This window comes from Artemia franciscana, chromosome 5 (genome assembly GCF_032884065.1).
Source record: "Artemia franciscana chromosome 5, ASM3288406v1, whole genome shotgun sequence".
Classification (NCBI taxonomy): domain Eukaryota; kingdom Metazoa; phylum Arthropoda; class Branchiopoda; order Anostraca; family Artemiidae; genus Artemia; species Artemia franciscana.
This window is the reverse complement of record NC_088867.1, coordinates 27,726,124-27,741,610: the sequence shown is the minus strand read 5'-3', so window position 1 is coordinate 27,741,610 and position 15,487 is coordinate 27,726,124. Positions and strand designations below refer to the sequence as shown.

The 15,487-nt window shown below is 34.2% G+C and overlaps 1 protein-coding gene across 3 annotated transcripts in view; it reads left to right on the top strand.

Annotated features, from left to right (window-relative positions):
* The window catches only part of LOC136027200 (transmembrane channel-like protein), an 81,370-nt gene that overhangs the window by 39,607 nt on the left and 26,276 nt on the right, over positions 1-15,487 (top strand). For all 3 annotated transcript variants that reach the window (XM_065704217.1, XM_065704216.1, XM_065704214.1), the window contains exons 7-9: positions 1,790-2,044; positions 8,953-9,022; positions 14,093-14,853. In XM_065704217.1, coding sequence (XP_065560289.1) covers positions 1,790-2,044; positions 8,953-9,022; positions 14,093-14,853 — 1,086 coding nt within the window. The remainder of the gene's footprint in view (positions 1-1,789; positions 2,045-8,952; positions 9,023-14,092; positions 14,854-15,487) is intronic.

Genomic DNA, 15,487 nt, shown 5'->3' with positions numbered 1-15,487 from the left:
TGTTGTAATTAAGATTTTATTACCAAAGCTTGTATCTTTTTTTTTTACAGACTCAAAGCCTATAAAAAAGATTCCCTAATTTCACAGTTCTGCAACCTTATGATCTGCTAATCTTCGTGGTAAACTACGACTTTTCTTGTAATCACTCAACTATTGAATCGGTAATAATGGATGTGAAATTCAAAAATATTTTGCCAATGTAAATTCAAATACATTATGTAGATCACCAAATGAATTTTTGTTTTTGTGTTTTTTTTTCACTTAATTATCTTAATGATACGTGCAATAGGAGTCGTACTGGAAGAAATAAGAATACAAAACAAAACAAGAGCTAAGAGCTCATATGGCACTTGTGACGAGGTTTTACCTCTCCCTGCAGCCCCTCAGATGGTCGAGTCGGGGAAAACGACCTTATCAAGTCAATTTGTGCAGCTCCCTGACACACCTATCAATTTTCATCGTCCTAGCACGTCCAAAAGCACCAAACTCCCCAAAGCACTGAACCCCACCCCTTAACTCCTCCAAAGAGAGTGGATCCAGTCCGGTTACGTGAATCACGTATCTACGACATTTATAAGCGTTTTCCAAGATTTCTGGTTTACCCCTCCAACTCTCCCCAATGTCAACAAATCTGGTCGGGATTTGAAATAAGAACTGAGACATAAGTTCCTTCTAAACATCAAATTTCATTAAGATTCAGTAACCCGTTCTTAAGCTAAAGATACTTCAATTTTTCAAATTTTTCCAAATTATCACCCCACCTCCCCCAAAGAAACGGATTCGTTCCAATTATGTCAATTTCGTATCTATAACTTGTGCTTATTCTTCCCATCTCAATCTCTCCGCTCTAAGCGTTTTCCAAGATTTTCGGTTCCCAAGATTTCTGGTCCCCCCTCCAACCCTCTATGTCGCGGGATCCGCTTCCAATTGTCAATGGAGCATCTGAGACATAATATTCTTCTATATATAAAGTTTCATTCAGATCCGATCACCCATTCGTAAGATACCTCGATTTTCACGTTTTCTCCTCTAACTTCCCCCAATGTCACCGGATCTGGTTGGAATTTAAAATGACAGTTCTAAAGCCCAAGATCCTTCTAAATATCAAATTTCACTAAGATTTGATCGACCGTTCATAAGTTACAAATACTTACGTATTTGTTGCTATAATTTTCCTATAATTTTGTTACTATAAATTTCATCGTCCTAGCTTACATGGAAGTGCCTAAAGTAGCAAAACTAGGACCGACAGACCGACAGACAGACCGACTGAATTTGCGATCGCTATATGTCACTTGGTTAATACCAAGTGCCATAAAAACCAAAGGACACACACACCGACCGAATTATTATAAAAATGTATTTTTCCAACTAAATTACTCGAGAATCCATCGGGAAGTTGCACCGTGTATAAAGTTTATGCCAGGCGGTGTAGAAAGAGAGTCGCCATGTCATGGACATAAAAATTAGCTTTTGCAAATAACTATTTCAAAATATTTGTATTTAAGCTTTGATTGTTGCTAATAAATCTATTATTGCTAATAATAATGTTTTAATATAATAATAATTATTTTAAATAATCATAATTATAATAATAATCATAATAATAATTTGCTTATAAAGCAAATAACAATAATTCATATAAATATGTTCTAACAATAAAAATTAATCGAATGATCTGATTTAAATCAATGTCGATTTTATGACTTTAACAATAAAACTACTTTTAGCTTTCAAAAGCCAATGTATGCTTTAAATTTTGCTTCATCTTCTTGATTTATATTTTTAGGACGCCAATTAAACTAACAATAAAACGCTGCATTTCCAATATTTTAATCGTCTTGCTGTTAGTGGCTGCAGCACACATAGTGGTCTTAGTAGTTGACAGGTCCAAAAAAATTGATCCACGTGCTGGCTGGTGGATTCAGAATGAAATCACGATTGTTATGTCAGCAATTACGGTGATTTACCCCAACGTTTTTGAAGCAATTGGATTACTGGAGGGCTACCATCCTAGACGAGCTTTGAGGTGGCAGCTTGGAAGGTAAATTAACCCGTTTTTATTCTATTGTTAGCATATGGAAAAATGAATGCTACAAAACTAGGGAGGCTTTTATTCTTAATGTGTCAAAAAAAATCTATTTTTTCGCTGGTAGAAGCAAAACGAGGTTTAAGGTTGCAGTCAGTGGGAAGCTTCAGTTTAAAAATACGTGAAAAAGGCATTGTGAGGCAACACTTGATATATATATGTTAAAAGAAATACTTTCTTACCATGAAAGTAAAAATGAGGTCGAAGACAAAATAGTAAAAAATAAAAGTTTCTTGAAGTGTTAAGAGTAAATCGTTAAGTAAAAGATCTATCGGAAAGGCGGATCTAGAGCAAAATCATGGGGGAGGGGGTATGTGACAAGGGCACCAATAAATAACCAAGTTGACAAGTTTATTTTTAAAAGGGAAAAAAGAGAAAAAAGAAAAGAGGGTACTAGAAAAATCCTGGGGAGCCGTGGTCCCCCGGCCTCCTGTATCCGCCGCTGCATATCGTATGTTTTCTACTTTTTTAAGACGGCAAAACTAAAGTGTTTAAAATTTTTTTGGGGGTGTGGTATATTTTGATACAAGGATTTAAATTATAAAAATGGCTAGAATTATAGTGTGAGGCCAAAGGATGCTTCAATATGACTTTTAGAACAGAAGCTTGCCCTAGATGGTCTTTGAGCTAGTAAGAATTAAATAATAAAAAAACAAGTTTTTTTAACTGAAAGTAAGGAGCGACATTAAAACTTAAAACGACCAGAAATTACTTCGTATATGAAAGAGGCTGCTTCCTCATCAACGCCTCGCTCTTTACGCTAAAGTTTGACTCTTTCTCTCAATTCTTCTTTTTAAAACAGTAAAAAATTTTAGCGTAAAGAGCGGGGCGTTGATGAAGAAGCAGCCTCTTTCATATACGAAGTAATTTCTGGTCGTTTTAAGTTTTAATGTCGCTCCTTACTTTCAGTTAAAAAAACTTGTTTTTTTTTTAATTTAATTTCTGAACGTTTTTGAATCAATGCATGTTTTGATTTTGGCTCTCCGCAGAGGAATAATTAAAACAAAATTTGCATTTTTTTTGGGGCTAAATGGCTTTCTCATAATTTTGATCGAATGATTTTGAGAAAAAAAGAGCGGGGGAGGAAGCCTAGTTGCCCTCCGATTTTTTGGTTAATTAAAAAGGCGACTAGAATTTTTAATTTTTTACGAATATATTTATTAGTAATAGATTTACGTAACTTATAAATTAGCTTACGTAAAGAACTTTTGTATCCTCATATTTTTATTACATATATGAGGGGGTTCGCCCCCTTGTCAGATCCTCGCTCTTTACACTAAAGCTTAAATTTTGTCCCAATTCATTAAGAATGACCCCAGAATCACAAAAACCGTAGAATAAATAGTTGAAATTACTAAAAATACTTTAGCGCAAAGAGCGAGGTATTAGGAGGAGGTGAGCCCCTCAAATGGGTAATAATTTCTGTTTGTTTTAAGTTTTAATGCTGCTCCTTACTTCCAGCTGAAAGAACTTTTTCATATTTATTTTTTCATTGTTTTTTTTTTTAAATAGGGCTAGTAAATCCTGCGCTCCCTTCATGGAGATTTTCTTCCCCCATGAAAAATTATCGATGGAAAGTTCCCCCAGCATATCCCCCTCTTCTCAACCCCTCCCCCAACCAAAAAATCCTCCTGAAAACGCCTGTACACTTCCCAATAACCATTACTATATGTGAGCACTGGTCAAAGTTTGTAACTTGTTGCCCCTCCCACGGGGACTGTGGGGGATTAAGTCGTCCCCAAAGACATAGTTATAAGGTTTTTCGACCACGCTGAATAAAATGGCTATCTCAGAATTTTGATCCGTTGACTTTGGTAAAATAATTAGCGTGGGAGGGGGCCTAGGTGCCCTCCAATTATTTTTGGTCACTTAAAAAGGGCACTAGAACTTTTCATTTCCGTTAGAATGAGCCCTCTTGAAACATTCTAGGACAACTGGATCGATACGATCACCCCTGGAAAAAAAAATAAACAAAAAACAAAAAAAAAAAAAAAATAAACACGCATCCGTGATCTGCCTTCTGGAAAAAAAATACAAAATTCCACATTTTTGTAGATAGGAGCTTGAAACTTCCACAGTAGGGTTCTCTGATACGCTCTATCTGATGGTGTGATTCTATGACGTCAAGATTCTATGACTTCTAGGGGGCGTTTCCCCCTATTTTCTAAAATAACGCAAATTTTCTCAGGCTCGTAACTTTTGATGGGTAAGACTAAACTTGATGAAACTTATATATTTAAAATCAGCATTGAAATTCGATTCTTTTGATGTAGGTATTGGTATCAAAATTCCATTTTTTAGAGTTTTGGTTACTATTGAGCCGTGTCGCTCCTTACTACAGTTCGTTACCACGAACTGTTTGATGAACTGACACGCATGAAAGAGAGCCGAAACGCGTCAAGAAGTCAAGTCCATCATAGTCATGAAGGGAGTTCTGAAACACATCATGTCCGATTTATGGTTCCTCCCTTTCTTCTAAGCAATGATTATTTATTTAAGTTGAACCATAAAGAAAGCCAAATTATACAGAGTCTACTGCAAAATCATTAACTGTGTACTTTCACTGCAATATATATTACTATAAAAAAATATTTAAAAGATAAGAATTAGTGGTGTGATCCTTTTATGGTTTTTAAGTTTGAACAGCTGAGACTTTCATAGTTTTTTTTAGATCGAAAACGCAGCTCCCCCAAAACTAAATTTCAAAACGTAGACAAGTGCGTAAGCAATTGTTTCAGAGGTGGGTTGGATACAGCTTCGAAAAAAAAAATGCAGGCAGAGCAGCCGGCATTATAATCAATTTCAATCAATTTAAGAAAAACCACCGATGTACAGACTTCCTATTTCTGTCCCTATGAATTTCTCCTTTGTGTTCCTCTTTTTTTCAGTATTTAAAAAAGTTAATAAATTGATCCACAAAATATTATTCAAAGGTAACGTACTTTTTCACAACGAAAGAGTGTATTATTGTCCTTGTGCTCTATTAGTACTATTTGTGCTGTATGAGATCTTAGTGCTCTATTAGTGTTTTGTTGACATCCTTTCCGCTTTCTCTACTTCACTTTTATCTCTTGATTTTTGTCGATTTACATCAATCCGTCGGTATTGACCCATTTTGCCTGTCTTGCAAACGTAAAGAATATTCAAAAGTCCATAATTCTCCTATTTCAACGCAATTCTTTTTCCATGCCTATTTTGGCTAATCCACTTTGTCCTAGTCATAGTTCCAACAGTTTGCAGTTTTATACGATGCCAAAAAAGAAACTATCTAATTTCAGTCCAAGAGTGGAAAATGCTTAGAAGGATAAAGACTATATCATTTATATCATCATCGGTGAAAACCAAATTTGCACGTTTAATGTCTCCCATAATAGTTGCAGCATTAGCAGCAGCCCAGTAAAGAGTGAACCACATCCACACTAACCAAATCTCTAAATTGAGTTTTAAAAAAGTATTTTTAGAATTTTGACAAGTCTTCAGCCCTCTAACCATAGCCTCACGTCAAACCAAAATATAAGTCAAACAGTTCGTGGTAACGAACTGTAGTAAGGAGCGACCCGGCTCAATAGTAAACGAAACTCTAAAAAACGGAATTTCGATACTAAAAGATATATCAAAAGAATCGGATTTTTATGCTGATTTTAAATATATAAATTTCATCAAATTTAGTCTTTGTCATCAAAAGTTACGAGCCTGAGAAAATTTGCCTTATTTTGGAAAATAGGGGGTAACACCCCCTAAAAGTCATAGGATCTTAACGAAAATCACACCATCGCATTCAGCGTATCAGAGAACCCTATAGAAAAAATTCCAAGGTCCAATCTACAAAAATGTGGAATTTCGTATTTTTTGCCAGAAGACAAATCACGGGTGCGTGTTTATTTGTTTTTTTGTTTTGTTTTTTTTTCCCAGGGGTCATCGTATCGACCAAATGGTCCTAGAGTGTTGCAAGAGGGCTCATTCTAACGGAAATGAAAAGTTCTAGTGCCCTTTTTAAGTGACCAAAAAAATTGGAGGGCACCTAGGCCCCCTCCCACGCTCATTTTTTCCCAAAGTCAACGGATCAAAATTTTGAGATAGCCATTTTGTTCCGCATAGCCGAAAACCATAATAACTATGTCTTTGGGGATGACTTACCCCCCACAGTCCCTGGGGGAGGGGCTGCAAGTTACAAACTTTGACCAATGTTTACATACAGTAATGGTTACTGGGAAGTGTACCGACGTTATCAGGGGGATTTTTTTGGTTTGGGTGTGGGGTTCAGGGGAGGGGGCTATATGGGAGGATCTTTCCTTGGAGGAGTATTTCATGGGGGAAGAGAAATTCAATGAAAAGGGCGCAGGACTTTCTAGTATTACTATAAAAAAAACAATGAAAATATAAACATGAAAAGTTTTTTCAATTGAAAGTAAGGAGAAGCATTAAAACTTAAAAGGAACAGAGATTATTACGCATATGAAGGGTTCTAAAAATACTTTAGCATAAAGAGCGAGGTATTTAGGAGGAGATAAATACTTCGCTCTTTATGCTAAAAAAATCTTAAATAATTTCAACTATTTATTCTACGGCCTTTCTGATTCAGGGGTCATTCTTAATGAATTGGGATAAAACGTAACGTAAGTTACGTAAGTTATGTACGTTTGTTACGTAAGTTAATTCTTAAGTTACGTTTTTTTTACTAATAAAAACGTTCGTTAAAAATTAAAAGATATAGTTGCCTTTTTGAGTAACCGAAAAATTGGAGGGCAACTAGACCTCCTACCCCACCCCTTATTTCTCAAAATCGTCTGATCAAAACTAAGAGAAAGCCATTTAGCCAAAAAAAGAATTAATATGCAAATTTCATTTTAGTAATTTATGTACGGAGAGCCAAAATCAGACATGCATTAATTCAAAAACTTTCAGAAATTAAATAAAAAAAACAAGCTTTTTTAAATGAAAGTAAGGAGCGACATTAAAACTTAAAACGAACAGAAATTACTCCGTATATGAAAGGGGCTTTTCCTCCTCGACACCCCACTCCTTGCGCTAAAATTTGATTCTTTCTCGCAACTCTACTTTTTAAAACAATAAAAAACTTGTCGGGGTGTCGAGGAGGAAAAGCCCCTTTCATATACGGAGTAATTTCTGTTCGTTTTAAGTTTTAATGTCGCTCCTTACTTTCATTTAAAAAAACTTGTTTTTTTTTTATTTAATCACAATTTAAATTGCAGTTGTAGCAACCCGGTTGACTATAGGTTTGGAAATATTAACTGTTATACGGTTTCAATAGAACGCTAATTTTTATTGCGAAAACATTTTATTAGAATTTCGCAAAGAGTGTTAAACCCCACACACATGACCTGAAGTCAACTTGAAATGAATAAATCGCTAACTGAAATCGTGACTTAAGTTACAGATTACTGAAAATGATATCGCCTATGCACCCTCCTTTTTCTCCAGCGCTAGCAGGCATACTGAAAAGTCGCAAACAGAATTCTTCGGAAGGCCTATTAAAAATCCTCTTGGACATGCGTTCATAGTAGGTGGGATCATTTTTTTATGTATTTCCTACCCAGCTTAGACGCTTCTGCGAAGCGTTAGCTAACAATTCTTTTCAGTCAGCACTTTTGTATCCCTGGGCAAGCAAACAATTTGTGCTCATTAACCCGAACTTCAAATTTTTTTTTCCTTTTTGAATAAGTTCGTGAAGTCATGCTCCCCAAAAAACTACTCCATTACAAATAGGGATATCGAACTTTCATTTTAATTTCAATTAATTCATTTTATTTTTATTAGCACTATAAAAAGATAAATAAAATAATAAAAATAAAACTGAAAGAATAACAGAGGAAGAAAAATAAATACGTCAGATATTATAGCCCCAAAAGCTGAGCTTGTAGGGGGCCCAATCAATACAACAACAATTTCAAATGCGGAAAAAAGAGAAAACAAACTGATATAAAGTAAAGCTATACACCAATATATAACAAAAAGTGTCAATACTAATGGACAAAGATAAAAATAAAATAAAAAAAAAGAATAAGAAAAAAATAAACAAAAATACGGGAAAAGACGAAAATACAGAAATCTAATACTTAAATCCTCTATATAAGTGGGTATATCTTTGTTTTCTCTAAAAGTATTAAAACACAACTTCATTACTGAAGATTGAAACTTATATTACCGACTGTTTGTAACTAATTTTTAACATTATTCCTTTGTTTTTTTTTTGTTTTTTATTTGGAGGATTTGACCCTTGAGAAAATAATAACCCTAGGAGCTCATCAAATGTAGCTATGTTTTAAAATTTGATTAAAAGTGTTGTAATGAATATCATTGTAAGAAATTCCTGTGATTTCATGCTTAGAAAGATGTTCAATGATAAAACATAAATTTTGATTCCTGGAGTATAAACCCTAATGGCATGAAGCAAACAGAATGAGAAACTAATTAGAGTTGTATCTCTTGGTGAATTAACATGGGACGACAGGGATTAGATATTAGTGGTGCCACCAACATTGTAGTGACTACATTCAGAAACATAAACTATCAAAAGAAATGGGAGAATCGATACGAATCTTAAGAGTTTTGATTAATTTCTCTTTCAGTGATGATCAATAAGTTATTGTCCTTTCGACAATTGTTTAACGTCAAAATTGAGTCTGCAATAGGGCTACATTAGCACGGCACCAGTTCCTTTCTTGGTTAGGTGTCTTGCAGAGTGAGGGTGAATTAACGTTAGGGTTCCAGTGTTATGGTTTTTCTGCTTTTTTTCAGGAAGCTCATGACACAGAAAAATAATGAAGTAAAAATTGGAAAAAATTAATTGTAGAGCAATTCTAAAGACAAATTTTACTGATTAAATTGAAAATATTTTCTAGGGTTATGCTGCTCAATCTTCTGAGTTTTTATACATTGATTATTGCCCTCTTTAGAAAAGTTCAGCACATGGTGAGTAATTTTATTTTTAAAATTTTGTTTAGCAAGGAAAATTATGGTTCTGGCCAGAAATGTGTGGAAGGAAATACATTCAGACTTATGCATGCCCTAAGACCCACATTTGTTGTTATCTTTTTTTATACTGTTTATTTAAAGATTTCATAGATTTTCTTTATAATGCTGGCTTTATAATGTTTTCCTTTATAATGCTGCTTTTGTATGTGTTAGCTGGAAGTTACGAGCCCCCTCCTCCTTTCGCCCAAAAAGTAATCATGCGTAGATGTCTGACTCGGGCAAAATCAGGAACAGAAAAATTACTGCTAAGCTGTTGAAAAAAAAATCTTCCTAGCTTTTTAACGAAAATTTAGTCTGAGTGCAAGAACGATAAAATTAAAAAAAACATAAAATTAAGCAAGAAGAAACTATTTGGCCTTTTCAAGATTATTAGGGATTTAGGAATATTAAACCTCAATCTCAAATGCTCAGATTGAAAAAACTCATTCTTTTTTGTAGATACAAAAACAATTATGAAATTTTTCTGTTGAAAGTAAAACAGTTCAAAATAGGGATGAAACCTTTTAATTGACAGTGAAGAGAAATAAAAAATTTTAACTGGATATTTCGAAAACATATACAGTGTTCATCCGTCTGTTGTTTTTGAGCCCTTGATTTTACCAGTATATTAAAACGACAAACGAAGAAGTTTATCCGGGAAACCTTGTTTTTTTAAGTTTGTTTTTCGAACCCTTGATTTTACCATTATATTAAAACGGCAAACGAAGAAGTTTATCCAGGAACTGTTCTGGTTATTCTTTGAGAGTTCATATAACTGCTTTTTGGATTGGTTTTGAACCGTTTTTTAGTCTCGTTAAACAGCCGTGACAAATAATCGGAGACTTTTTTTTTACTTATGGAACTTGTATATTTAGAAGAAAGCTCTCTTAATTTTCATACTATTTTGCGGTTATTTAAATATTAGCTAACTGCTTATTTTACATTTTCCTTTTATCTTTCGTGAATAACTGTTGGCGATGGCGGTAAAAAAAAATAAGAAGTTTATCCGCCCAATTCAAACTCAACGGTCGAAGGCCTGGATTCTGAACTTCGTTCATATTTTCCTGTTACCATCCTGAACTTCGCAGGATGTCATGTGAATCATAATAGGGAAAGGGGGAACGCTTGGGCTAGTAAAGAAAAATATTTTAAGTCAGTTTAGATTTAAAATCTCCACTTAGTGCCAATCCCCCTCCAAAGTTACCCTTAGAAACTAATGTAATTTTGATAAAGGCTAATCAACAAAATTCCGCTTTCCTTTCCAGATTGCATATGGCTCGTGTAGATTTGTCCTCTGAACCTTCAAAATATGGTACTTCATTCGCGAATTGCTCGAACACCTCCAAAAAGCTTGGTGCAAAATTGAAAATAACCCTAATTAAAACTCAAAACTTGTTTAGTTTACTTCTGGGCTTGAGGTCGATTAAGTTCTGAATGCCCAAGCATTTATTGAAGTCAAAATATTTTATACTAATAAATTAGTGTAAAAGTTAAATATTTTCTATGATTCTCAGAAAGGATCTGAGAAGAAAAATCGGTACAAGTCTAGGATTGAAGCTGTTGAAAAGGAAACATGTAAGAAAACAATTTACTTCGCAATATACATAATAATTGTAGTTAATACATCTCAACTGCAGCTAAAAAAAAAGCTTTATTAACAGCCCTCCATCCCGTAATGTGCAAATATATAGCACAAATTATACATTTCCCATGCATTTCACAATATACTACTCTTTTTTCAATCGGTTTCCCCGTAAACTGAATCAACTGTGCCACAATCAAGAAACAAAAATCCTACAGAAAACGTGTTATATGAGCTATAATTTTGCACATTATAGGAGAGGGGGTCGGTTTGGTAAAGTAAAGTGGAGCTACAGTCAGAATGCGTAAACTAAAATTATTCTTTTTATCATGAAGAAAACCATTTTTTCTTAACATGTTTCCTTCTCAGCAGCTCTAATTTTAGAGTTGTATTCTTGAAAATTCTAGACAAGTCTCAAATGTGCAAGAGACAAAGGAATTTTTCACTTCACCACTTCTCTAAGAGCTAATCCATTTTCAGACGAGTCCATTAGTACTTGATCCCCAACAAGTTCATTTTTGGGGCTAGGATGGCTTTGTTTTGCTTCTTGCCCACACATTTTAATAGAATAAAAAAAATTAGGAAATATATATATATATATATATATATATATATATATATATATATATATATATATATATATATATATATATATATATATATATATATATATATATATATATATATATATATATTCAAAATTAATAGTGAAACTTTAGCAAACTTCAGAGGGACGGTAATGAGTTCCCTCTTGCTCCCTTGCTTAATTTTAAGTTTTGTGTCTCTGAAGTGATCTATCAAACAGTTCGTGTAAACGAACTGGCTCAATAGTAACCAAAACTCTAAAAAATGGAATTTTGATATCAATAGCTACATCAAAAAAATCACATGTTAATGCTGATTTTACACATATAATCTTAATTAAGTTTAGTCTTACCCATCAAAAGTTACGAGCCTGAGAAAATTTGCCTTATTCTAGAAAATAGGGGAAAACAACCCCTATAAGTCATAGAATTTTAACAAAAATCACACCATCAGATTCAGCGTATCAGAGAACTCTATTGTAGAATTTTCAAGCTCCTATCTACAAAAATGTGGAATTTTGTATTTTTTGCCAGAAGGCAGATCACGGATGCGTGTTTATTTGTTTGTTTGTTGTTGTTTTTTTCCAGTGGTGATCGTATCGACCCAGTGGTCCTAGAATCTTTCGAGAGGGCTCATTATAACTGAAATCAAAAGTTCTACTGCCCTTTTTAAGTGACCAAAAAAATTGGAGGGCACCTAGGCCCCCTCCCACGCTAATTGTTTTCCTAAGGTCACCAGATCAAAATTTTGAGATAGCCATTTCATTCAGCGTAGTCAAAAAACCTCATAACTATGTCTTTGGGGACGACTTACTCCCCGTGGGAGGGGCCGCAAGTTACAAACTTTGACCAGTGCTTGCATATAGTAATGGTTATTTGGAAATGTACAAACGTTTTCAGGGGGATTTTTAAGTTGGGGGAGGAGTTGAGAAGAAGGGGATATGTTGGGGGAACTTTCCTTGGAGGAATTTGTCAAGGGGGAAGAAAATTTGCATGAAGGGAGCGCAGGATTATCTAGCACTATTTAAAAAAATACAATGAAAAAATAAATATGAAAAATGTTTTTTCAACTGAAAGTAAAGAGAAGCATTGAAATTTAAAACGAACAGAAATTATTACGCATATGATGGGCTCACCGCCTCCTAATACCTCGCTCTTTTTAAAGCTAAAGTATTTTAAGTAATTTCAACTATATATTCTACGGCTTTTGTGATTCAGGGGTCATTCTTAAGAAATTGGAACAAAATTTAAGCTTTAGTGTAAAGAGCGAGGTTTTGACGAAGGGGTGAACCCCTTTGTATACGTAAAAAAAAAATGAGAATACAGAAGTTCGCTATGTAAGCTAATTTGTAAGTTACGTATATCTTTTACTAATAAAAACATTCGTAAAAAAATTAGAAGTTCTAGTTGCCTTTTTAAGTAACCAAAAATCGGAGGGCAACTAGGCCTCCTCCCCAGCTCCTTTTTTTCTCAAAATCATTCGATCAAAACTACGAGAAAGCCATTTAGCAAAAAAATAAATATGCAAATTTTTTTTAATTATGCATCTGCGGAGAGCCAAAATCAAAACATGCATTGATTCAAAAACGTTCAGAAATTAAAAAAAAACAAGAAAGTAAGGAGCGACATTAGAACTTAAAACGAACAGAAATTACTTCGTATATGAAATAAGATCCTTCCTCATCAACGCCCCGCTCTTTACGCTAAAGTTTTTTACTGTTTTAAAAAGTAGAGTTAAGAGAAGGAGTCAAATTTTAGCGTAAAGAGCGGGGCGTTGATGAGGAAGCATCTCCTTTCATATACGAAGTAATTTCTGTTCGTTTTAAGTTTTAATGTCGCTCCTTACTTTCCGTTAAAAAAAACTTGTTTTTTTTCATTTAATTTTAATTAATCAGCATCATCTGGCTGGTGTTACTACGTGTTTCCAACGCTTAGTTAATGCGAGTGAATACGTGTTACTTAGTCATTCAATGTTATTTTAGCATCAATACTAACTCATATGATGTTGTCATCCACATTTGTATTGAAGTAAGGCTAGCTAAACTCGCGTAAAATATGTGATATTTTGGTAATTTTTTATTACGAGTCTGCTACAAATCCTGATGTAAATAAAGCTAATGTGGATCGCGAATGAACCTGAAACCCACCTAGCTAATGCTAATGGACGCCTTCACGTGTTACTTTAACATTCACTGTCATTTTAAAGAATCAATTCTAGTTCGTATTATGTTTTCATCCACATATGTATTGAAGGAAGGCTAGCTAAACTAACGTGAAATAAGTGATATTTTGGTAATTTTCATTACGAGTCTGGCGAATTTCCTGAGGTAAACATATCTTTATGGGTCGCGAAAGAATCCGAGGTTAACCTAGCTAACGCTAATGGGACGCAGTTTGGTCAACTTCAAATGTTAAAAAATTTCAGTTTGGTCAAGAAAATACTAATTGATTTAAAAACTACTAGAAATCAATAGTTGGTCATCCATCTTATTTACAAGCAGTTTTGTAAGCTCTTTATTATCCGTTTTTTATGTCCGAGAAGAAAACATAAGACTCTTTATGATGACCCAGAAATAATATAGAGGTGCCACACTATTTGTCCTTGGACATTCCAGATTTATTAACCCATCTTATTAACCCTTCCAGATTTATTAATCCATTCAACTAAGAGTCGAAACGAAAAAAAAAAATCAATATTGACTGTTTTACAATTACATATTATTTAAAAAGCAATCAAATTATTAGACTTAAAAGGTTTATTTCATGTTTTCTATAAAAATTTCAAGTTTTGTTAATTTAAAGTATTTTAATTTAAGTATTATTTAGCATTTTTAGTTAATTTAAGTATTTTATTGTTCACAGATAATCCGTTTAACAGGAATACGTCTAACGAATGCTGTTATGTTTCAATCTTTCGCCAACATTACAGGATCTTCGGGCATTACATCCAACAAAACTTTCGGAGCTAGCTGTTACACTGAAGTTATCGAGTGTCAAACAACGACGGAAGTAGTTCCAAGATCGACAAATGATCCACTAACATATGATTTTGAGCCAGGGTTGACGTTTAAGCCAGAAGCATCTGCTTTGACGTCAAACCTCTCGACAATTTTTAAAAATGTGACTCTGTTGTACAAATCTATTGTCCATGTTTTACTACATAAAGATGAACCAACACCAAGCACAGAAACAGCAGAGAATGATGTTTGCTATGTTACATACTGCAACGGAACAAATTCTACAGGGGCCCTGGTGACTAAACAGGTCAATAATTCCTGTCGTGGAGATAATCCTCTCGGTTGTACGTCTTTTTGGACAAGTGAAAGGAATCAAACTGCTCAGTTAAGTGCATATGCCAGTTCTTTAAATGCAAGCTATTCCCCAATTGAACTGAGAGAGCTTTGCTGGGAGACAATGTTTGGCCAAGAAATTGCCAAACTAGTGATTATGGACTTGATATTTACTGTAATAGCTGTCCTTTTGATTGATTTCGTAAGATCTCTGTTTGTTAAGTATTTCAATCATTGCTGGTGTTGGGACCTCGAAAGATCTTTTCCAGAATATGGAGAGTTCAAAATTGCTGAAAATATATTACACTTGATCAACAACCAAGGGATGGTCTGGTAAGCATGGTAGCTTAAAAATTGTTTTTATTCATTCTTAAAGCTTTGCTACTAAAACATAATTCGCAGTATATTTCAAAATAGTTATTACCTATTTACAGATGACACAAAATGGGATCCCTTGTGAAGCCCGGGATTCAAAGAGTACCCCAGGAAAAATCGAAAATTCGCAATTTTATTCCCACCCCCTCAAAGGGGTAGGTAACTTCGCACACCTAATTAGATTATATCAAGTAAAGCAAGCACTTGTTTTGAAAAGGGACAAGGATGGAGCCAGGGTTTTTTCGCAGGAGGGGGAAGTGAGTACTTTATTAAAATTGTATCATTACTAATAATGATTGTGTGTCACTAACAGAGTATCTGATATTTGTCAATTTCATATGACTAAAATGGGATCTGTTGTTTTTGATGAGCCGAAATGTGGACATGGTCTTATATAAGGTTAGTTACCAAATCTATGCTTTCATGACATTCCATTGAAAGCCTTAAAACGTATTACTTTATTCAACATTATTAAGAATGTCAGAGATTTCCAAGAGTTTGGAAGTTAACCCATCTCATCCCTTTTCCCATAAAATATGCCGTGCCCAAATTGGATAAGTTGATCAGTAGGTCAGACAATTTCTCTGACTTC